The sequence below is a fragment of the Pristiophorus japonicus genome, chromosome 4, assembly GCF_044704955.1.
Source record: "Pristiophorus japonicus isolate sPriJap1 chromosome 4, sPriJap1.hap1, whole genome shotgun sequence".
In the NCBI taxonomy this organism is placed as follows: Eukaryota; Metazoa; Chordata; class Chondrichthyes; family Pristiophoridae; genus Pristiophorus; species Pristiophorus japonicus.
In genome coordinates, this window is record NC_091980.1 from 10,198,296 (window position 1) to 10,220,945 (window position 22,650).

At 46.4% G+C, this 22,650-nt stretch overlaps 2 protein-coding genes across 4 annotated transcripts in view; one reads left to right on the plus strand and one right to left on the minus strand.

Moving 5' to 3' along the window:
- The window catches only part of LOC139262837 (UDP-glucose 6-dehydrogenase-like), an 87,106-nt gene that overhangs the window by 64,115 nt on the left and 341 nt on the right, over window positions 1-22,650 (plus strand). The window contains exon 12 of the mRNA XM_070878011.1: window positions 7,977-8,055. Coding sequence (XP_070734112.1) covers window positions 7,977-8,055 — 79 coding nt within the window. The remainder of the gene's footprint in view (window positions 1-7,976; window positions 8,056-22,650) is intronic.
- Window positions 16,729-22,650, minus strand: part of LOC139262838 (uncharacterized) — a 51,398-nt gene continuing 45,476 nt past the window's right edge. For 2 of the 3 annotated variants that reach the window (XM_070878013.1, XM_070878012.1), the window contains 2 exons: window positions 19,451-19,662; window positions 16,729-16,939 (listed from right to left, as the gene is read on the minus strand). In XM_070878013.1, the coding sequence (XP_070734114.1) occupies window positions 16,837-16,939; window positions 19,451-19,662 (315 nt within the window). In that variant the 3' untranslated portion in view covers window positions 16,729-16,836. The remainder of the gene's footprint in view (window positions 16,940-19,450; window positions 19,663-22,650) is intronic. The other variant, XM_070878015.1, reaches the window with a different exon arrangement.

A 22,650-nucleotide genomic window follows, 5' to 3' on the forward strand; every position in this document is an offset into this window, starting at 1 on the left:
CCACAAATTTACAACTCTCAGAAGAAATTTCTCCTCATCTGTTTTAAATGGGCGGTCCCTTATTTTAAGATCATGCCCTCTAGTTCTAGTCTCTCTCATCAGGGGAAACATCCTCTCTGCATCTACCTTGTCAAGCTCCCTTATAATCTTATATGTTTCAATACCTCTCATTCTTCTGAATTCCAATGAGTAGAGGCCCAACCTCCTCAGCCTTTACTCATAAGTCAACTCCCTCATCTCCAGAATCAACCGAGAACTTTCTCTGAACTGCCTCCAAAGCAAGTATATCCTATCGTAAATATGGAAACCAAAACTGCATGCAGTATTCCAAGTGTGGCCTTACAAATACCTTTATATAACTGTAACAAGACTTCCCTGCTTTTATACTCCATCCCCTTTGCAATAAAGGCCAAGATACCATTGGCCTTCGTGATCACTTGCTGTACCTGCATACTATCCTTTTGTGTTTCATGCACAAGTACCCCCAGGTCCCGCTGTACTGCGGCACTTTGCAATCTTTCTCCATTTAAATAATAACTTGCTCTTTGATTTTTTTTCTGTCAAAGTGCATGACCTCACACTTTGCAACATTATACTCCATCTGCCGTGTGTGGGAGTTTGTGAACTTCTTGGACTTTAGCTCATGTTATCCTGCACGTAGCCTTTTCCCTTACCTGTCTGCTGTTCACTGCGAAAATGACCCGATCACAGCCAACGTTCCCTGTAAGCTGCGAGGCCGCGCAGGGGTCAGAGAGGGTCCCGCGCAGCCAGTTTGCCAGAAAACCACACCTGCGCGGTTTGTGAATGGGCTGCATGGCCCAAAATAACATTACATGGAACATTGATCACAGCTGCAATCTCTGCTCTCTTGTTTTGCAAACAGCTACAGTCAGAGGCCTCTTCTTGGCACATGCCAGTCAGTCAGAATCGGGGGAAGTCATAACGGGGAACAAAGAAATGGCGGACCAATTGAACAAGTACTTTGGTTCGCTATTCACTAAGGAGGACACAAACAACCTTCTGGATATAAAAGGGGTCGGAGGGTCTAGTAAGGAGGAGGAACTGAGGGAAATCCTTATTAGTCGGGAAATTGTGTTGGGGAAATTGATGGGATTGAAGGCCGATAAATCCCCAGGGCCTGATGGACTGCATCCCAGAGTACTTAAGGAGGTGGCCGTGAAAATAGTGGAAGCATTGACAGTCATTTTCCAACATTCCATTGACTCTGGATCAGTTCCTATCGAGTGGAGGGTAGCCAATGTAACCCACTTTTTAAAAAAGGAGGGAGACAGATAACAGGGAATTATAGACCGGTCAGCCTGACATCGGTAGTGGGTAAAATGATGGAATCAATTATTAAGGATGTCATAGCAATGCATTTGGAAAGAGGTGACATGATAGGTCCAAGTCAGCATGGATTTGTGAAAGGGAAATCATGCTTGACAAATCTTCTGGAATTTTTTGAGGATGTTTCCAGTAGAGTGGACTAGGGAGATGTGGTATATTTGGACTTTCAGAAGGCTTTCGACAAGGTCCCACACAAGAGATTAATGTGCAAAGTTAAAGCACATGGGATTGGGGGTAGTGTGTTGACATGGATTGAGAATTGGTTGTCAGACAGGAAGCAAAGAGTAGGAGTAAATGGGTACTTTTCAGAATGGCAGGCAGTGACTAGTGGGGTACCGCAAGGTTCTGTGCTGGGGCCCCAGCTGTTTACACTGCACATTAATGATTTAGACGAGGGGATTAAATGTAGTATCTCCAAATTTGCGGATGACACTAAGTTGGGTGGCAGTGTGAGCTGCGAGGAGATGCTATGAGGCTGCAGAGCGACTTGGATAGGTTAGGTGAGTGGGCAAATGCATGGCAGATGAAGTATAATGTGGATAAATGTGAGGTTATCCACTTTGGTGGTAAAAACAGAGAGACAGACTATTATCTGAATGGTGACAGATTAGGAAAAGGGGAGGTGCAACGAGACCTGGGTGTCATGGTACATCAGTCATTGAAGGTTGGCATGCAGGTACAGCAGGCGGTTAAGAAAGCAAATGGCATGTTGGCCTTCATAGCGAGGGGATTTGAGTACAGGGGCAGGGAGGTGTTGCTACAGTTGTACAGGGCCTTGGTGAGGCCACACCTTGAGTATTGTGTACAGTTTTGTTCTCCTAACCTGAGGAAGGACATTCTTGCTATTGAGGGAGTGCAGCGAAGGTTCACCAGACTGATTCCCGGGATGGCGGGACTGACCTATCAAGAAAGACTGGATCAACTGGGCTTGTATTCACTGGAGTTCAGAAGAATGAGAGGGGACCTCATAGAAACGTTTAAAATTCTGACTGGGTTAGACAGGTTAGATGCAAGAAGAATGTTCCCAATGTTGGGGAAGTCCAGAACCAGGGGACACAGTCTAAGGATAAGGGGTAAGCCATTTAGGACCGAGATGAGGAGAAACTTCTTCACCCAGAGAGTGGTGAACCTGTGGAATTCTCTACTACAGAAAGTTGTTGAGGCCAATTCACTAAATATATTCAAAAAGGAGTTAGATTAAGTCCTTACTACTAGGGGGATCAAGGGGTATGGCGAGAAAGCAGGAATGGGGTACTGAAGTTGCATGTTCAGCCATGAACTCATTGAATGGCGGTGCAGGCTCGAAGGGCCGAATGGCCTACTCCTGCATGTATTTTCTATGTTTCTATGTCAAGGTCCAGCCACAATGCCTTATCTAACACACTGTTCAATCTCTAGCACACACTATCTTATTTCTGTGATAAGCATGGAGAGCATGAATGATTAAATGACAAAAGGGATGATGGTGCAAGGCGAAAGTAGGTAATAATGAGAAGTATAGACTTTATCTAATTAAGTAAATAAAATGAGGCTAGACTACAATATGGCAGAGCAGGTAGTATGTCTGGACTGCAGTATGTGGGAGTTTGTGAACAGCGAGACTGACCCGAGCAAACACGTCTGCAGGAGATGTCTCTGTCTCGAATCTCTTGGCTCAGAATCATTGAGCCGGAGTGCGAGTTGGAGACACCCTGACACACGAGAGGGAGAGGAATTTCTGGACAGTTTTATCCAGAACACGGTCACGCCCCAGAGGAAAGCACAGGTTCAGGAAAGGGAGGGTGTGACTGTTGGGGAGCTGGGTAGCGGGGATTTAGGAGAGGTTGAGAAGGAGATCCTGCAGACACTAATCCTGTCCAACAGATAAGATGTAGCCGAGAACGAGAATCCCGAAGGGTATATTGCCTTTGGTAAGGGCTATCTCTCGATGGCTGGGGAGGAACTTGGAGAGGGAGGGGGTAAATCCAGTTGTTGTGGTCCATGTTGGAACAAACGACATAGGTAGGAACAGGGAGGGTGTCCTGCTGAAAGAATATCGGAGTTAAAAAGTAGGACCTCGAAGGTATTAATCTCTGGATTGTTGCCCGAGCCACGTGCAAATTGGCATAGAAACAGATAAATCAGGAGAGTTAACACATGGCTAAAGGGCTGGTGTGAGAAAGAGGGCTTCCTTTACATGGGACTCTGGCACCAGTTCTGGGACACGAAGGATCTGTATTGATGGGACCAGCTCCACCTGAACCGGGATGGGTAAATAAGGAGGTGCAAAGGCTTTAAACTAGTAAAATGGGCGGAGGGATGTACAAGAAACATAACCAGCCTAAATATAAACAAAACACGAGGAGAGAGCATAGGAAAGAATAAAGTAAGGGAGGACATTGATGGCAAGGGAAATAGTTATAGAACAAGAGTCTAAAAAGATGGTCAAACATAAAGTGAGAGGAAATCCGATTAATAATGAGTTAAACTGTCTGTACAGCAATGCACACAGTGTCTGTAATAAAACAGGGGAGCTGGAGGCAATCGTGCGTTGCGAGGAAGTAGACATGGGGATTACTGACACATGGCTGCAGAAAAATCAGGACTGGAAATTAAACATTGCAGGGTATAACATATTTAGAAAAGATAGAGAGGGAAAAAGGGGAGGTGGAGTCGCTATAATTATTGGGGATAATATAATGGCAATAGAAAAAAGTGACGCAGCTATCCGCAAGACATAAATAGAATCCATATGGATAGAGATAAAAGCTAATAAAGGATCAATCCTACTAATATGTGTAGTCTACACACCACCTAATGATGGAAGGGAGGTGGAAGAAATATGCAGATAAATTGGGGAAATGAGTAAAGAACGTAGAATAATAATCATGGGGGCGTTTCAACTACCCTGACAATTGGACAGAAGAGGTAGGTAAAGGGGCTAAGGGAATGGAGTTCCTACAATGTGTACAGGACTCTTTTCTAACCCCATGTGTAAAAATCTCAAGGGAGGATCTAGTAATGGGGAATGAACCAGAGGAAATAAGAGAATTAAATTAGGGGGAGCATCTAGGCAATAGTGATCATAATATAATACGCTTAATGATAATTGAGAAGGACATAAGTATGATGAAAACCAGAGTAATAGATTGGAGAAAAGCAGATTTTGAGAGGTTGAGAATAGAATTTGAGGGAATAAAATGGACAACAATATTGGTAAACAACGATATAGAACAGCAATGGAAACATTAAAAATGGTGTTCAACAGAGTGCAGGAACAATATATTCCGCTATAAGGAAAAAACAAACGTAAGACTCCATGGATGACTAAAGCCATAAGGGAGAAATTGAGGGTAAGGATAGAGGCATGCATTAAGCGCATGGACAGCAGGGGAATGCATAATAAGGGAGAATATAACGAGATTAGGAGAGAAGTAAAAAAAAAAATACAATTAGGAAGGCAAAGAGAAACTGAAATTAAATTATCAAGGAAGATTTTTTTTAAAGTAATGTTTTACAGGCACATCAATTATAAAAGGAAGGTTGGGATGGGAATAAGGCCATTAAGGAATAGACAGGATAATACCACAGGTAACAATAGACAGAGGGCAGAAATATCAAATAATTATTTTGCTTCAGTTTTTAGCAGGGAAATAAAACGTGGACAAAACATTGGATGATGTGATTAGTAATAAGTGCATTTAAAATAAAAAGAGGGGCTACATTAAATAAACTAATCAAAGTCAGAGGATAAAACCCCTGGTCTGGATGGATTACATCCACACATTTTAAAAGAATCTAGGGAAGAGATAGTAGTGGCATTATTACACATATTTAATAATTCGTTAGAAAAAAGTGTAGTGCCAGAGGACTGACGGACAGCTATATTTATGAAGGGAGATAGAACCTGTCCAGGGAATTATAGACCAGTAAGTTTAACATCGGTGATAGGAAAAATAATGGAATCCCTACTAAAGAAGAAAATAGAAGAACATCTAGAAACCAAAAAATATAATGAATAGTCAGCATGGATTTCAAAAGGGCAAGTCTTGCTTGACCAACCTCATTGAATTTGTTGAAGAGGTAACAGAGAGAGTAGACAATGTTAAGCCAGTAGATTAATTCACCTAGATTTTCAAATGTCCTTCAATAAGGACCCCCCTAATAGACTGATGAACAAGGTCAGAGAATGCAGAATCAGGGGACAAGTAGCAGAATGGATTTCTAACTGGCTTCAAGACATAAAGCAGAGAGTAGGGGAAGAGGGCAGCTATTCACAGTGGCAGAAGGTGTTCTGTGCTGGGACCACTGTTCACAATTTATATTAATAATTTAGACTTTGGAATCAAAAACATAATTCCTAATTTGTGGATTACACCAAATTGGGGGGGGGCAGAGGGGGGGGAATAGTCGATACTGAGGAGAACTGCAACAAAGTACAGAAGGAAATTAATAAACTTGCAGAATGGGCCAATAATTGGCAAATGAAGTTCAACACAGATAAATGTGAGGTATTACATTTTGGTAGGAAGAATACGGAGGTCACGTATGACTTGCAGGGTGCCAGTTGAGGTGAGGTAGAGGAACAAAGGGATGTCGGAATACAAATACACAAATCACTAAACGTTGTGACACAGGTTAGCAAGGCCATAAAAAGCAAACCAAGCACTAGGGTTTATTTCTAGAGGTAAAGAATTGAAAAGTAGGGAAGTTCCACTAAACCTGTATCGAACCTTGGTTAGACCATACTTGGAGTTCTGCGTACAGTTCTGGTTGCCATATTATAAAAAGGATATAGAGGCACTGGAGAGGGTGCAGAGAAGATTTACAAGGATGATACCAGAAATGTGAGGGTATACATATTAGGAAAGGATGAACAGGCTGGGTCTCTTTTCTCTTGAAAGAAGGCGGAGGGGTGACCTAATAGAGGTGTTTAAAATTATGAAAGGTTTTGATAGAGTGGATACAGAAAGAATGTTTCCACTTGTGGGGAAGAGCATAACTAGAGGCCATCAATATAAGATAGTCAGCAAGAAATCCAACAGGGAATTCAGAAGAAATTTCTTTATCCACAGAGTGGTGAGAATGTGGAACTTGTTACCACAGAGAGGGGTTGAGGTGAATAGTATCGATGCATTTAAGGGGAGGCTAGACAAGCATATGAGGGAGAAGGGAATAGAGGGTTATGTAGATCGAGTTAGATGAGGAAAGACTGGAGGAGGCTCGAGTGGAGCATAAACACTGGCATGGACTGGTTGGGCCGAATGGCGGTTTCTGTGCCGTATATCCTACGTATAACAAAGGATGCATCCAGAGGAGATGTAAATAGTTACATGCCTGCACATGCTTAAAAGCTTGTCCCCCTCATAACATAATTTCCAGTTCTGACGGAAGGGTCATCGACCTGAAACATTAACTGTTTCTCTCTCTGCAGATGCTGCCTGACCTGCTGCACACTTCCAGCATTTTCTTCGCTGTCGCTTTCACTCTCGCATGCACAAGCGGAAAGATCAACAGAAGGCACAGCCACCGATGGTTGAGCGATTTAGAATCAGGGATGCTCAGGAGGGCAGAATTAGAGGAGCGCAGACATCTTGTGGGACAGGCGATTACAGAGATAGGGAGGGGTGCAGCCATGGAGGGATTTGAAAATGAGGATGAGAATTTTAAAGTAGAGGCGTTGATTAACCAGAAGCCAATGTAGGTCAGCGAGCACAGGGCTGATGGGTGAGCGGGACTTGGTGTGAGTTAGGACACGTTGGGGCTGAGTTTTGGTTCACCTGTAGTTTACACAGGGTAGAATGTGGGAGACCAGCCTGGAGTGCGTTGGAGTGGTCAAGTCTAGCGGTAACAAAGGCCTGGATGAGGGCTTCAGTTTAAATGCGCTGTATAAATGCAAGTTGTTTTGCTGAGAGTGCCTGTTGGAAATACCTCCTCTGGTCCCAGTTGGCCCTACGGGAGAAACAAGCATGTAGAATCATTGAATCCTCGAAAATTACGACACAGAAGGAGGCCACTCGGCTCGCCCTGTCTGTGTCAGTCGAAAAAGAGTTACCCAGCTTAATCCCACTTTCCAGCTCTCCAGTATGTAGCCCTGCAGATTACGGCTCTTCAAGTGCACATCCAAGCACCTTTTAAATGTGATGAGGGTTTCTGTCTCTCCCACACTTTCAAGCAGTGAGTTCCAGACTCTCAACCACTCTCTGGGTGAAGAAATATTTCCTCCTCCCCCCCTAATCCTTCGACCAACTACTTTAAATCTTTGCCCTCTCTCTGCTAAGGGAAACGGGTCCTTCCTATCCACTCTATCTAGGCCCCTCATAATTTTAGACACCTCCATTGAATCTCCCCTCAGCTTCCTCCTATTCCAAGGAAAACAACCCCAACTTCTCCAATCTTTCCTCCTAGCTAAAGTTTTCCAGTCCTGGTAACTTCGCATGTTTCGGACTGCACTGAGCTGCGATGTAATGAGGCCTCTAATTTTAATTTTAGTTGCATTTTTAAACTGGCTGAGCGGCCCATTCAAATTTTAGTGCCTGCGCAGGTTTCTACCACGTAGAAACCGGTGAGCGGCCAAGCGTGGGACCGTGTGGCTCAGCGGGAACCATGCCTCTAATGCAAATTTCCATTTCTCAAATTCCCGTCAACAGGTTGAAACCATCGGAAAGAAGGTGACCGAGCGGGTACCATTCACGGCCAACAAAGATATCTCCAGGATCGAATTGCAAGGTCCTCAGGCCAAGAAGCTAAAGATCTAATGTGTCTATCTATCGTGGCGTTTTATACACTCAGTATTCGTTACTTTTTATAAACGAGGAAAATTTACAAGCTATATCCATTTATGCTTAATGACACTACACTAGAGTTTTTAGGTACTTTTTATAAAAAAAAAATGTTGCAGGGGCCTCAACAATCAACGTTTCTTATCCTTTTTGGTTCAGATGGGGCCTGTACACAAGGTCCCATCGAACTGGACGAGTTTGCACTGGTTATGCCGAGGCCCAGTGTCTAACCTGCGAGGTCGTTGCTGACTAAGTTGTTCTGAATTTTTAATCATACCTTGTAGGGGTGGGAGGGGGAGGAAGGAGTAGAATTGAAGTCCTTTTTAACGCGTCTTCCTGGCACTTTCCTCGCAGACCGAGTCGGGTTGCCAAGGCTGTTGCTGGAGGTGTCGTCACATGACCTCCAACTGCCCCGCCCCCTCACTCCCGCCATTGGTTGCCCAACATCGCCACGCTTGCGGGCAACATTCCCTCGAAGTCTAGCAGATTTCTCCTGGCCCCGCGCAGCCCGGGACCTGCTTTCCAATGTTAAATTTTGCGCACCCGAAAATAAACAAATTAGGGGGGGAAACCTTGCTCACTGGGCTTCGCCTTCCAGCGACCAATTGGAAGTCGGATAGACTCTTCCATTACTCCATTGGATGATTCGCGAATGTCCGTCAGAGAGCCATTTTTCCCCATGAAGAAAAGTGGCTCAAAGAAATGTGTTTTTTTAATAAAAGAAACACAATTCTGTTTAACGCCCCAAATGATTTTTCTCACTGGTATTTTGCTCACAGAAGTATCCTGCCGATTAATCTTTAATTCCTGGTGGCTTGGCAACCTTGGGCAACAAGTGGTTCGAACCTTGCTGCTTTCGTAACTGCCTCCCTTCTCACTTTTCAAGAGAGGGGCAGAGAGACTCTCTGGTCTTTAAGCAAGAAGTGACGTTGTCCTTTTTTTTTTTAAACATCTGTATTTTAAGATCCCTACTCTGTTGGTGCCCTCTGTTGCTTCATTTAGGATTATCACCTTGGGACAAGCCCAAAACTAGAAAAGGGGGGGACAGGAGAGGTGCAGGGCTTGGAGGGGGTATTGGTGGGGTAGGAGAAAATCCTAGGCTTTTATTCTGACTTTTACTTTGCTTGAAGTTTCATTGCTTTTTTTTATAATTCTTCCATATTATTATAAGGCACAGTAGTGAGTGAGGGTTGTGGGCGGTGCAATGTTCCCTCTAAGTCGCGCAGTAATGGGAAAAGTCCCGCGCAGGCCACTCACCGGCCGGTATATTGTAAATAACGCGCATGCGCAGAAATTTAAAGGGACAGCGCGTTGAGAAACTGGCCACACACATCAAAGCGCAGGGAACAGGGAGAAGAAAGGACAAAATGGAAGGTCTGTGATAGGGTGGAAGGCAGGAGTGATTAAATGACAAAAGGGATGATGCAGAACAGAAAAGGGTCATGAGACATTAATCCCAAGTTTGTAACCATCATTACTGATGTCGGGCATCTATTGATACTGTTTTTAAAAAAAAACTGTACATTGTCTACACTCCTGATCTGATCATACCGGGTTCACCAATTTTTAAAGAAAATACTTCTGTACAAACCTTTGTTTCTGTTATTCATGTCAGTCTGTGATCATATTTGAATCTTCTGTAGGCCGCCTCATCGGAGTCCTGTGCAGTTGAACACGTGCGCGACCTCACCATCCGGCAAATTGGCACTGTACCACACTTTTTTTTTCGTGCCCGGTGACTCACCGCGGGCAGATGCTGCATCGGTGCTCTCCCCGAAATGACGCGCAGTGTTTAGTATCTGAGCTTGGTGGCTGTGAGGGTGAAATCGAGCGATGGCCATGATGCTGAAGACACAGCGCCCTCTTCCTCTGGCGGTTCCCGCTTCTCCTCCATCTGCCTGGCCAGGTTGCACTTCTGAGCTATCTGAAAGGCCCAGGGGGTATGTGTGCATAAATCGTTGAAGGTGGCAGGGCAGGTTGAGAAATCAGTTTTTAAAAAGTCTTGCGGGATCCTGGGCTTCGTAAATAGAGCTGTAGGTTACAAAAGTGCGGAAATTATGTTGAACCTGTATAAAACACTGGTTCGGCCCCAACTGGAGCACTGTGTCCAATTCTGGGCACAGCGTTTTAGGAAGGATGTGAAGGCCTTAGAGAGGGCGCAGAAAAGATTTACGAGAATGGTACCAGGGATAAGGGACTTCAGTGACATGGATAGACTGGAGAAGCTGGGTGTTGTGGAAAAATATTTCCGAGGCTGTATTTAAAGAGAGGTTTAAATCGGAGACAAAGCTTTGGGAGAAGTGTTAGAGACCCGCGCCTGCTGAACCACCTTCTCAATTTGAAATCGCCTGCGAGGTTCCTTTATTTTACAAATTACATCACTTTACATCACGTGCCTTAGCAACAGTCCTTATATCCAGTTATCACATTACTAGGTTTACAAAGCTTTTCATACAATTACCGTTCAAGGCTGGGCTCTTGACATCAGCCAGCCTCGCATTGTGACAGGCCATTATAAACAAAGAAGAGGACTAATTCCCCTGTTATCACAGAGAGGGAAAAAAGTGTCAGGCTTCCTACAACCAGTAAAGGCAAGCATACAATAATGCATCAGTATTGTCTCTTACAAAATTCATTCGAGGGGGTCAAATGTTTGGTATACTAGTCAAGTATCCTCCTAGGCTTTATTATGTCCAAAAATCTGCTCCAACACGGGTTATTCTTGGAGCAGAGAAGGTTGAGAGGAGATTTGATTGAGGTGCTCAAAATCATGAGGGGTCTGGACAGAGTAGACAGAGAGATACTGTGCCCATTGGTGGAAGGGTCGAGAACCAGAGGACACAGATTGAAGGTGATTGGTTCTTTTGCCAAAGGCGACATAAGTAACAAATCTTTTTTAGGTAGCGAGTGGTTAGGATCTGGAATGCACGGCCTGAAAGGGTGGTGGTGGCAGATTCAATTTTATCTTTCAAAAGGGAGTTAGCTTAGGTATCTGAAGGAAAAAAAATTGCAGGATTTATGGGGAAAGAGCGGGGGAGTGGGACTAGCTGAGAGTTGGCATGGCTCGACGGGCTGAAAGGCCTTCTTCCGTGCTGTAACCATTCTATGATCTGCAGTTGTAAATCAGAAGAGATTGTGGAATGAGGGGGAAGTGGGATGTGAGGAAGAGGATCAGGTATGAGGATGCCCTCGAATTGCGTTGTTTTTGGCCACACGCTGACCACGCGCTCAGCGATGGCCTCCAGTGCCGTCTCCTCCATTGGGGTTCGATCATGCAGGGGTGCCTGTCTCCCTGCCGCTAGCTCCTGCTCTCTCCCGTTATGAGGCATCTTTGTGCTGCGAGAGAGGGAAGTGTTAGTGAGTGTGATGCAATGTGTTTGGGTGCTGTGGCTGCCATGGTTGAATAGCTGGCAGTGTGTGCAAGCTGTGAGATATGGGTGTGAGTCTCACAGCAGTGCTGTGTGAGGGTGAGGTGAAGCTACGATTTGAGCAGTACGAGTCAGAGTGGATGCTCAGTCGTTGAGTATATTCAAGACCGAGATCGATAGATTTTTGGATACGAAGGGACTCTGGGGATATGAGGATCGGGCGGGAAAGTGGAGTTGAGGTAGCGGATCAGCCATGATCTTATTGAATGGCGGAGCAGGCTTGAGGGGCTGGATGGCCTACTCCTGCTCCTATTTCTTATGTTCTTTAAATGCAAGGAGGAGTTGAATGTGATTAAATACCCATGGACACTGATGGTTGAATTAAAGCAATGATGGATACAAACAGTGGAATCATAGAATCATACAGCACAGAGAGACCATTTGGCCCATTTTGCCTGTGCCAAAAGCTATCCAATTAGGCCCACTCTCTTACTCTTTCTCCTTCCACCACTCTTTCCTTATTGCTCTGTCATTTTCTCCCCAATTTATCCAAGTATACATCCAGCTCCCTTTTTTTTTTGAAAGTTTCTATTGAATCTGTTTCCACTGCCCTTTCAGGCAGAGCATTCCGGATCATCATAACTCGCTCTTCAAAAAGATTTCTCCTCATCTCCCCTCGGGTCTTTTGCCTGCTCTGCCTGATGTTCCTTGTGAGATATCTTCTTGCGTCATCATAGGCAGTCCCTCGGAATCGAGGAAGACTTGCTTCCACTCTTAAAATGAGTCCTTAGGTGGCTGAACAGTCCAATACGAGAACCACAGTCCCTGTCACAGGTGGGACAGACAGTGGTTGAGGGAAGGGGTGAGTGGGACTGGTTTGCCGCACGCTCTTTCCACTGCCTGCGCTTGATTTCTGCATGCTCTCGGCGACGAGACTCCAGGTGCTCAGCGCCCTCCCAGATGCACTTCCTCCACTTAGGGCGGTCTTTGGCTCGGGACTCCCAGGTGTCAGTGGGGATGTTGCACTTTTTCAGGGAGGCTTTGAGGGTCTCCCTGTAACGTTTCCTCTGCCCACCTTTGGCTCGTTTGCCGTGAAGGAGTTCCAAATAGAGCCCTTACTTTGGGAGTCTCGTGTATGGCATGCGGACAATGTGGCCCGCCCAGCGGAGCTGATCAAGTGTGGTCAGTGCTTCAATGCTGGGGATGTTGGCCTGGTCAAGGACACAAATGTTGGTGTGTTTGTCCTCTCAGGGGATTTGTAGGATCTTGCGGATGCATCGTTGGTGATATTTCTCCAGCGACTTGAGGTGTCTACTGAGCCATGTCTCTGATCCATACAGGAGGGCTAGAATTACTACAGCCCTGTAGACCATGAGTTTGATGACCGTTTTGAGGGCCTGATCTTCAAAGACTCTTTTCCTCAGGCGGCCGAAGGCTGCACTGGCGCACTGGAGGCAGTGATGAATCTCATCGTCAATGTCTGCTCTTCTTGATAAGAGGCTCCCGAGGTATGGGAAATGGTCCACGTTGTCCAGGGCCGCGCCGTGGATCTTGATGACTAGGGGGCAGTGCTGTGTGGTGAGGACAGGCTGGTGGAGGATCTTTGTCTTACGGATGTTTAGCGTAAGGCCCATGCTTTCATACGCCTCAATAAATACGTTGACTATGACTTGGAGTTCAGCCTCTGTGTGTGCACAGACGCAGGTGTCGTCCGCGTACTGTAGCTCGACGACAGAGGTTGGGGTGGTCTTGGACCTGGCCTGGAGACGGCGAAGGTTGAACAGCTTCCCACTGGTTCTGTAGTTTAGTTCCATTCCAGCGGGGAGCTTGTTGATTGTGAAGTGGAGCATGGCAGTGAGGAAGATTGAGAAGAGGGTTGGGGTGATGACTCAGCCCTGTTTGACCGCTCTTGATGCAGAAACTGTCATCATGTGACACTGTCACATGACCCTTTTGTTTACATCAGTAGTTGCAGTAATATACTGATGTGGATAGAGAACTGGTTGGCAGACTGGAAGCAGAGAGTCGGGATAAACGGGTCCTTTTCAGAATGGCAGGCAGTGACTAGTGGGGTGCCGCAGGGCTCAGTGCTGGGGCCCCAGCTATTTACAATATACATTAATGATTCAGATGAAGGAATTGAGTGTAATATCTCCAAGTTTGCAGATGACACTAAGCTGGGTGATGGTGTGAGCTGTGAGGAGGACGCTAAGAGGCTGCAGGGTGACATGGACAGGTTAGGTGAGTGGGCAAATGTATGGCAGATGCAGTATAATGTGGATAAATGTGAGGTTATCCACTTTGGGGGCAAAAACAGGAAGGCAGAATATTATCTGAATGGCAGCAGATTATGAAAAGGGGAGATGCAACGAGACCTGTTTGTCATGGTACATCAGTCATTGAAAGTTGGCATGCAGGTACAGCAGGCGGTGAAGAAGGCAAATGGTATGTTGGCCTTCAGAGCTAAGGGATTTGAGTATAGGAGCAGGGAGGTCTTACTGCAGTTGTATAGGGCCTGGGTGAGACCTCACCTGGAACATTATGTTTTGGTCTCCTAATCTGAGGAAGGACGTTCTTGTTATTGAGGGAGTGCAGCAAAGGTTCACCAGACTGATTCCTGAGATGGCAGGTCTGACATATGAGGAGAGACTGGATCGACTGGGCCTGTATTCACTGGAGTTTAGAAGGATGAGAGGGGATCTCATAGAAGCATCTAAAATTCTTACGGGACTGGACAGGTTAGATGCAGGAAGAATGTTCCCGATGTTGGGGAAGTCCAGAACCGGGGGTCACAGTCTAAGGATAAGGAGTAAGCTATTTAGGACTGAGATGAGGAGAAACTTCTTCACTCAGAGAGTTGTTAACCTGTGGAATTCCCTGCCGCAGAGAGTCGTTGATGCCAGTTCTTTGGATATATTCAAGAGGGAGTTACATATGGCCCTTACAGCTAAAGGGATCAAGGGGTATGGAGAGAAAGCAGGAAAGGGGTACTGAGGGAATGATCAGCCATGATCTTATTGAATGGTGGTACAGTCTTGAATGGCCTACTCCTGCACCTATTTTCTGTGTTTTTATGTTTCTATCAGTCGTCCTATAGGTGGAGCATTGGTCCACTAGGGGGAGCTCTCTTACACTCCTGAAAACTAATGTCACAATCCTGCAGAAAGAATCCTGGTGCAATCTTCCAACACATTTCGACTCGTGCCTTTCCAACTCAGAGTTCTGGCCCATCTCTCAGAAATGGCACCAGTTCATCTCTGTTACTTTGCTCCAGGCATAGCTGTTGTGTGAGCTGGGAGAATGACCATTAGGGGGTCCACAGACCCCTCACCCTGACCTGTTTACGTTCAACTTTCCAATAGAGCTCGACGGATAGCAATCGGGGACAAGCACCCTGGCTGAATTTGTTATCCCTCTCTCATTCAGGAGTACTGAGGCTAATGGCAGTGTCCAAACTGTTTGTTTGTATGGCTCATTAATGATGTAGGGCAGTACCTTTTATGCAATGATGACATTCAATGGCATTACCGTCGCCAAATCCCTCACCATCAACATCCTAGGGGTCACCACATAAATGCTGTGCCTATAAGAGCAGGTCAGAGGCTGGGTATTCTGCGGCGAGTGTCTCACCTCCTGACTCCCTAAAGCCTTTCCACCATCTACACGGCACAAGTCAGGAGTGTGATGGAATACTCCCCACTTGCCTGGATGAGTGCAGCTCCAACAACACTTAAGAAGCTTGACACCATCCAGGACAAAGCAGCCCGCTTGATTGGCACCATATCAGCCTCTTAACATTCACTCCCTCCACCACCGACGCACCGTGGCTGCAGTATGCACCATCTACAAGATGCACTGCAGCAACTCGCCAAGGCTTCTCCGACAGCACCTCCCAAACCCACCACCTCTAGAAGGGCAAGGGCAGCAGGCGCATGGGAACACCACCACCTCCGCGTTCCCCTCCAAGTCACACACCATCCCGACTTGGAAGGTGCTCCTACAGTGCTGTTAGGAAGGGAGCTCTGTTAAATAGGCTGCCATCCTGGGGGGGGATCAGCTCTGATAATCTGCCAATTACACATTTGGTAAAGCCAATTGCAAAACTGAGGCTTAGGCTGGAGTTGTGTCGAATACTTCGTGCAGCGATGGAGGTATCGCTCTGGCAATCACAGGACACCGATTTAAGGTCATTGGCAAAAGAACCAGAGGGGGAGAGATGAGGAGAATTTTTTTTCATGCAGTGAGTGTTCATGATCTGGAATGCGCTGCCTGAAAGTATGGTGGAAGCAGATTCAATTGTAACTTTCAAAAGGGAATTGGATAAATACTTGAAAAGAGGAAAGAAGGTGGGGGTGGGGGAATAATCGGATCGCTCTTTCAAAGAGTCAGCAGAGGTATGATGCGGTCTTTTGTGCTGCATCATTTTATTCTATTACAAACATACGAACAATGACGGACAGGTAAAGACCCTCTGGTCCATCGAGCCTGTCCCACACAATTGCAATACCTTGTGTATCACAACATATACACTCCACCCCACCCCAAACCGTGTGATCTCCTAGGAGAGGCAAAAAAAACAGGTAAATAACCCAGGCAATTTGGGGGAAAAAATCTGGGAAATTCCTCTCTGACCCATCCAGGCGATTGAAACTAGTCCAGGAGATCACTCTGGCCATTAAATTACCTGCAGTACCGACCTTCTGTAAGAGGTCATCTCCGCCGCAGCCAGAAACAAATCCAGCTTTCGCTCGAAGGGATTCAGTGAGTCTGCATCCACCACATGGAACGGCAGCGTGTTCCAGAGGTCGACTGATCTCTAGGAAAAGAACCACCTCCTGACCTCTAACCTAGATCTAGCCCCATACAACTTAAATGTGTGCCCCCTGGTCCTGCCTAACCTATTTAATTGAAATAAACGGTCAGCTGGAACACTGTCTATTCCCTTCATTATCTTATAAACCTCAATCATATCCGGCCTAAATCTACGCTCCTCTAAAGTTTAGAGTCCCAACTCTTTTAACCTATCTTGATAATGAAGATGATTTAGACTTGGAATTAGTCTAGTGGTCCTCTGCACCCTTTCCAGAGCCTCTTTTAGTGACGTCGATGTGATATTGCCGCATGGAATTATTATGCTCAATGGGTTCTCTTTCTGCTGCAATGGATAATTAACTAATTAGTGCCCGAAACCAAAAAAGCAAAACAAACTAAAGGCAAAAATGTCAAACTTTATTTTTAAAATGTACAGTAATCTTTTAAAACGTATTGTGTAAGCAGGGTTGTGAATCTCCAACTTCACTATTTTGAGCAATGTTAACTTATGCACAATCGAATCTTTTGCGTTTTCAGAGCGCACATGGTCACTGAAACAGATTCCTGGGTAAAACCTCCGGTCTAATGTACTCTGCTAATTGTTCCGGCCGAGCGATGAAGACTACTTTCTTGGCAGTGTTCTCATCCAGCCTGAAAGAGAGTGGAGTTCAGAAATGTTTATATTCCAGTTCCAAAAATTAAAATTCAGCTAAATGCTAAAATTTGGCCGTGGCTCAGTGAGCAGCACTCTCTCGCCTCGCAGTCAGAAGGTGTGTCGGTTCAAGTTCCACTCCAGAGACTTGAGCACATAATCCAGGCTGAGACTCCCAGTGCAGTACTGAGGGAGCACTGCACTGTCGGAGGGGCAGTACTGAGGGAGCGCCGCACTGTTGGAGGGGCAGTACTGAGGGAGTGCCGCACTGTCGGAGGAGCAGTACTGAGGGAGCGCTGCACTGTCGGAGGGGCAGTGCTGAGGGAGCGCTGCACTGTCGGAGGGGCAATACTGAGGGAGTGCCACTCTGTCGGAGGCGCAGTACTGAGGGAGTGCCGCACTGTCGGAGGAGCAGTACTGAGGGAGCACTGCACTGTCGGAGGGGCAGTACTGAGGGAGCGCTGCACTGTCGGAGGGGCAGTACTGAGGGAGCGCTGCACTGTCGGAGGGGCAGTACTGAGGGAGTGCTGCACTGTCGGAGGGGCAGTACTGAGGGAGCGCTGCACTGTCGGAGGGGCAGTACTGAGGGAGCGCTGCACTGTCGGAGGGGCAGTACTGAGGGAGTGCTGCACTGTCGGAGGGGCAGTACTGAGGGAGTGCTGCACTGTCGGAGGGGCAGTACTGAGGGAGTGCTGCACTGTCGGAGGGGCAGTACTGAGGGAGTGCTGCACTGTCAGAGGAGCCGTCTTCTGGATGAGACTTTAAACTGATGAGTCTGTCCAGATAATGCTGCTATTTGAAGATGAAGGGGTGCATGAACAGAGAGACCTGGTGGTATATCTGCACAAATTGTTGAAGGTGGCAGGGCAGGATGAGAAAGCGGTTTTAAAAAAAAAAACATGGAATACTGGGCTTCATGAATAGAGGCATAGAATACAAAAACAAGGAAGTTATGATGAACCTTTAGAAAATGCTGGTTCGCCACAACTGGTTCTGGGGCCCCGCACTTTAGGAAGGATGTGAAGGCCTTAGATAGGGTGCAGAAAAGATTTACAAGAATGATTCCAAAGATGAGGGACTTCAGTTACATGGTTAGATTGGAGAAGCTGGGATTGTTCTCCCTAGAATGGAAAAGATTGAGAGGAGATTTGATCGAGGTGCTCAAAATCATGAGGGGTCTGGACAGAGTAGATGGAGAGAAACTGTTCTCATTGGCAGAAGGGTCGAGAACCAGAGGTCACAGATTTAAGGCGATTGGCAGAAGAACCAAAGGTGACATGAGGGAAATCTTTTTTACGCAGCGAGTGGTTAGGATCTGGAATGCGCGGCCTGAGAGGGTGGTGGAGGCAGACTCAATCGTGGCGTCCATAAGGGAGTTGGATAAGTGTCTGAAGGAAAAAAAATTGCAGGGCTATGGGGAAAGGGCGGGGGAGTGGGACTGGCTGAAGTGCTCTTGCAGAGAGTCGGCACGGGATCGATGGGCCGAATGGCCCCCTTCTGATCTGTACCCATTCGATGATTCTAAGAGCAGGAGGGTTCTCCTGGATTTCTGTATCGCCAAAAATAGATTCACCGGTCTATGATGTAATTTTCTATCTGAGGGATTACACTCACCTCTGATGCTGTCTGACCCGCTAAAGTTTGATTCTTAACTGCCCTCTGAAATGGTGGCCAATCACCGCCTTCTCGAGGGCAGTTATGGATGTGCAATAAGAACATAAGAAATAGGAGCAGGAGTCGGCCATTTGGCCCCTCGAGCCTGCTCCGCCATTCAATACGATCTTGGCTGATCTGATCTTGGCCTCAACTCCACTTCCCTGCCCACTCCCCCATAACCCTTTACTCCCTTATCATCCAAAAATCTGTCTATCTCCAGCTTGAATATATTCAATGACCCAGTCTCCACAGCTCCACGCAACTGCGCTACCCCATTCATCGCAACATTTTACACTCAACCCCACCCAGAGCCATGCGATCTCCTGGGAGAGGCAAAAAAAAAACCAGATAAAAACCCAGGTCAATTGGGGGAAAAATCTTCTCCGACCCATCCAGGCAATCGAAATTACTCCAGGAGATCTCCGTTTTAAATGGGCGACCCATTATTGTGAAACTATGTTCCCTAGTTCTAGATTTCCCCACGAGGGGAAACATCCTCTCTGCATCTACCTTGTCAAGCCCCCTCGGTATCTTATATGTTTCAATAAGATCACCTCTCCTTCTAAACTGCAATGAGTACAGGCCCAACCTGCTCAATCATAAGTCAACCCCTTCATCTCAGGAATCAACCCAGTGAACCTTCTCTGACCTGCCTCCAATGCAAGTATATCCTTCCTTAAATACGGAGACCAAAACTGTACGCAGTACACCCGGTCTGCTCTCACCAACGCCCTGTACATGTTGGCCTTGGCAGCGACGCCCACATCCCAGGAATGGATAAATAAATCTCCCACCGTCCCCAGCCATGGAATCTCAGCCCCTGAGATAGTTTTATTTAGAAAAATAAGACATACCAACTGCGTATAATTACCCAGCAGCCGCTGAAGAGCACTGGGGGATTAACGATGAGCCAAATGCCCAGTCGCTCTGGGTAATAATTGGAGAGCAACCAGATTAAATTCTTAACAAATTGGTAATCCATGCTGTTCATCGAAAAGTCTTTCATGTCAAACACAATGCAAAAGTTGTCGCACACATCGTCGTCACACATCTTGCCCGCTGATTCCTGCGGAGTACAGAGCAGATTAAAAGGCACAAAATATATTTCAGTGTTGCAGGTTCTTGTGCATGGGTGGCAGCATTTAACCATCCCAAAATTATTGGTACAGTAATGGAAGAACCCCTCTGGTGCTACTTGTCCGACCTCACATTCAGACAGTATTAAGCTTATTGTCAGCCATAATCAGCAACTTTTCCCACCCTCCTGGCTCATCCGTCCTCTCTTGAAGGCACAGACGATAGCTGTTATGTCTTGAATAAAGAGTCAGACGAGATACTGCAAGCTCAAAGTAAGGTGTGACCGAAGTTCTTTATTACAGATCTCAGAGTGCCTCTCCAGCCTGTGAGGCCTCCTTATGTGCAGGTGCTCCCACGGGATTGTGGGATCCCTTGGGACTCCAGGGGATAAGCCCTCTGGTGGTTAGGCATGGTATTTACAGCTTTACATACATAACAATAGCCTTCCACCCTCCAATGCCTCGTTCAAGTGGGGTGTCAGCACGCTGAGTCAGATAGAAGGAAAGACTTGCATTCATGTAGCGCCTTTCACGACCACTGGACATCCCAAAATGCTTTACAGAGGTACTTTTTGGAGTGTAGTCACTGTTGTAATGTAGGAAACGTGGCAGCCGATTTGCGCACAGCAATGTGATAATAACCAGATAATCTGTAGTTTTCAGTGATGTTGACTGAGAGATAAATATTGGCCAGGACACCGGGGAATAACATTCCTGCTCTTTTTGGAAGTAGTGCCGTAGCTTTTTTTACATAAACCGACACCCCGCCTGCTCTCTCAGGTGTAACGTCTCATCTGAAAGACAGCACCTCCGACAGTGCAGTGCTCCCACAGTACTGCGCTGGAGTGCCAGCCTAGATTTTTGTGCTCATGTCTCTGGGGATGGGACTTCAACTCAGAAGCGAGAGAGAGTATGCTACCCACTGAGCCACAGCTGACACTACAAAAGGTCACAGGTTCAAGTCTCACTCCAGAGACTTGTGAACATTTCTCCAGTGCCAGTACTGAAGGATGAGACGTTAAACCTCGGCCCCATCTGCTCGTGGACGTAAAAGATTCCATGGCACTATTTCGAAGAAGAGCAGGGGAGTTCTCCCTCAAACATCACTGGAACAGATTATCTGGTCATTGTCACATAAATTTTGTTCTTAAATATGCACACTGCTATCCCCACTCCCACCCATGCCCTATCCCCTTCCTCCCACCCAAATCTAACCCGATGTTAGGGGACTGGCTGTGTGGGAGCTTGCTGTGCGCAAATTGGCTGCTGCGTTTCCTACATTACAACAGTGACTAAAGTTTAAAAGTACTTGATTGGCTGTAAAGTGCTTTTAGGCTGTCCTGAGGTTGAGAAAGGCGCTATATAAATGCAAGTTCTTTCTTTCCTTGTGGGAAGGCAAGAGTGTTCCTGATCCTGACTCTCATTCAACGGCCCTCACTTTCAGTACAGCTCACTGGGTAACAGTCTGGGGTGGTAGGAACCCTGGCTAATTACCATCATTTTTCCCTCAAACAATTGAAAATAAAGAAAGCGGGAATCAGTGGCAGTATTCTACAAAGGATACATAAATGGTTGACCAACGGAACCAACGGGATGGTGGCACTGGGATTGTCATCAGACCTGGAGAATACTACCAGGGGTCCTGGTAGCTCTGGGACCTCTTCTACAGGGACATCTTTTGCTTAATATCTTCATAATTGATTTGGAACTAGGAGTCACGAGTACAGTGGCTGAATTTTTTTAACGTTAAGTGGCCATTGCACACCAGTCTATGTTCTACCAGGATGGTAGAAGGCGAACTAGACAGACTTTGGTCTTTTTTCATCTAGCAATTCCCTAAGGCCACGCCAGCGGAAATCGACTTGCCCAACATAGTCTGGGGACTAATTTGCAGGGTTCTGGGGGGGACAAAGCTGGGGTTGTGGCACTGAATTGGACAGTTCTTTTAAAGAGCCAGCACAGGCAAGATGGGACGAGTGGCCTTCTGCGCTGTATGATTCTATGAAAAAAGTCCTCCATTTTACAAAATGGCGTCCATACCGCTGGTTACGGTCAGGTGAGTGCAGTTTTTTTTGAGCGATTTTTAAAAAAAAAAAAAAAAAAATTTTTTTTTGGACGAGCGATCTTTTAGGCGATATGGGCGAGATGCCGAAAGTAACGCTCGGCGATATTCTGGGCGGTTTCTGGGCGTTAGTTTCCATCATAAACAGTCTTCTGGGCGGTGCACGACTGATGACGGCATAATTTAAAAAAAATATATGGGCGGGCAGTTCAGCTAATTCTTGGCGTTAACTTTATGCTGAAACTAACGCTGGTGATAAATGGGTGATAATTGGGGGTTAGTTTCCATTGTTAATCAAATATGCGCGTTAAATGGGCGGTAGCGGAGCGAACCCAATGGAAAGTCTAGCCCTATGACTCTACCTGGCAACTTCCTGTAGACTGGGCAAACTCACAGGGGGTATAAATTCACCTTGGTCGGCAGGGCAAAGTGGGCGATAGTTTTGCACTCCACCCAATGGAAAATAAAATCGGGCAGGGTGTAAAACGGGCACCGATTGATTCGCTGTTTTCCGATTTGCACCGCCGTCCCATGGTGAATTTATACCTCTCGGAGTCATGGGAGAAGCCGAAGGAGCTTAGGAAGGTTAATGTAGTGATATTTAAAATAAAACTGAGATTCTCAATTTTCAACCTTGAACGACAATGGCCCCGAACCTGGTGGAAGCGAAGTTCTTCCCAAGTGCCGCTGAGATCCTGACGGTACTTTGTGCGGAAGTTTCATGAAAAAGTTCAGGAAACGCCGCCCGGTGGCAAAAAAAGCGACTTACGCCCCGAAATCTGGGCTTCAGCGGGCGGGAGCGCCCAATCTCGGCGGCAAATGCGGTCCTCGGCAAAGTACCGCTGAGGTTTGAGTCGGGCCCAGGGAGGGGAGGGGGGGGGGAACAGATAAAAATTAACATTTCCAAAAAATAAAA